Source organism: Capsicum annuum, unplaced genomic scaffold (assembly GCF_002878395.1).
Source record: "Capsicum annuum cultivar UCD-10X-F1 unplaced genomic scaffold, UCD10Xv1.1 ctg81702, whole genome shotgun sequence".
Taxonomy (NCBI): domain Eukaryota; kingdom Viridiplantae; phylum Streptophyta; class Magnoliopsida; order Solanales; family Solanaceae; genus Capsicum; species Capsicum annuum.
Window position 1 is genome coordinate 1 of NW_025892442.1, and position 1,621 is coordinate 1,621.

At 30.6% G+C, this 1,621-nt stretch overlaps 1 protein-coding gene across 1 annotated transcript; it reads left to right on the forward strand.

Annotated features, from left to right (window-relative positions):
- Window positions 1-1,352: 1,352 nt before the first annotated feature.
- LOC124895383 lies at window positions 1,353-1,621 on the forward strand (the record flags this gene model as incomplete). The annotated part of the gene is given in 1 exon segment (XM_047405817.1): window positions 1,353-1,621. A coding segment is annotated over 1 exon segment (243 nt), but the record flags the coding sequence as incomplete, so codon positions are not given.

The following is a 1,621-nucleotide window of genomic DNA, read 5'->3' on the forward strand; positions in this document are numbered from 1 at the left end:
TTGCTTTGTGGTGTTCCATTAGACAACGAGCGTAGCAGTACTAAATCATCAAATACATCACCCAAAGTTGAAGGGCATACATTCCAACTAATGCCAAGGACACGTTGATGCATTAATAAAAGAAAAAGTAAGATAAATGACACAATCACACCAAATCGATAGTTACACAAAATAGGACCTTTCGTCCTCACCTCACAATGGATTTAACAATATAATAAAGTTTTAAGTAACAATACAATGTAATTAACAATACGGTACTGTAAAATTTAAGTAACAATCAGAACAAATATTATATTTAAATTAACAACACAATCATTGTGTGAGTCATTTATGACTCTGATTGTGATTGAAGCTGAGATAGTTCATGTAATTTATCTACTAATTGAACTCTTTGAAATGGAGTAAAAATATTTTTCTTTAGTTTTTTGGTCAAAAATACTCCTCCGTTAAATTTTTTTGCTCAAAATTACCGCTCTCTCCAACGGTTGGATATCAAGCATGCCACATGTCAAAAGATTTAAGGTATTTTTGAACCAAAAATTTAAGGTATTTTTGAGCAAAAAACTAACGAAGAGTATTTTTGCTCTATTTCGAATAGTTCAAGAGTATTTTTGGCTCTTTTCCGTTAAATAAATAAAAATACATTGTGTAATGTCTAACAACTTCAATTTCTAGATTGAATGGTCCCTTTTATCTTTCATTCTTAGAAAGTTTATAGATGACTATTCTCACGTCGTATTAAATCAGCATAATTTTAAAAAAAAAAACGTTCACATTAAATTAACTTTTCTTTTCAGCTATCAATGCGTGACTCGGATTGTACTTCCCAACAACTACCTTTTCATAGCTGACAAGAAAGGACCAAAGGCAACTTCCACTAAAGTTCATTGATTATTCATAGATGTTTCAAGGAAATTACTCCTCCATTGAATTCAAATTTCACAATTTAATTTATCTTTGAGTCTTTTCCAAGTAATTTAAATACATTTTACTCATTATTACCTACTATATATCTTTCATAATAAAGTCTATAAATTAAACTGCAAAACTCAACATTGAACCTCACCAATCTTCATCAATTTTAAGTCTATGAGTTCTGAATTCAAGCAAAGGTATCGTTTACTAAGTTTTGAATAAATTGTGTATACATAGCAAGTTGATTTTTAAACAAAAATATTCTTGTGAATTATGCATACATAGAAAGTGATTTTTAAACAAAAATGTTCTATTAGTATACATTATTTATACATAGTAAGTTGATTTTTAAACAGATATACAAATTTGGGCTAAAGTTACTGAATCCTGCCGAACCTGTAAGCAGAATTGTAGTTCGACCCTGATCATCATCAGAAGAAGAAGAGGAGGAAGAGGAAGAACTATGGTAGCTCATAACGATCGAGCAAATCCATCAGAAACCGTAGCATGTTATTCATCATCAATGATATACATTTTCCTTTTGATGGCATTTAACATTTTCGGGACAATCTATAGAGCGTATATTCACGAGCAATATTCGCTCTTACCTTTCATCTTATTCGTATATATCGCCTTCTTTTTACTAGTGTACTTTTCGCATGTATATCGTGGTTTTTCATCGAAGGAAAAGTCATTGCATAAGGAC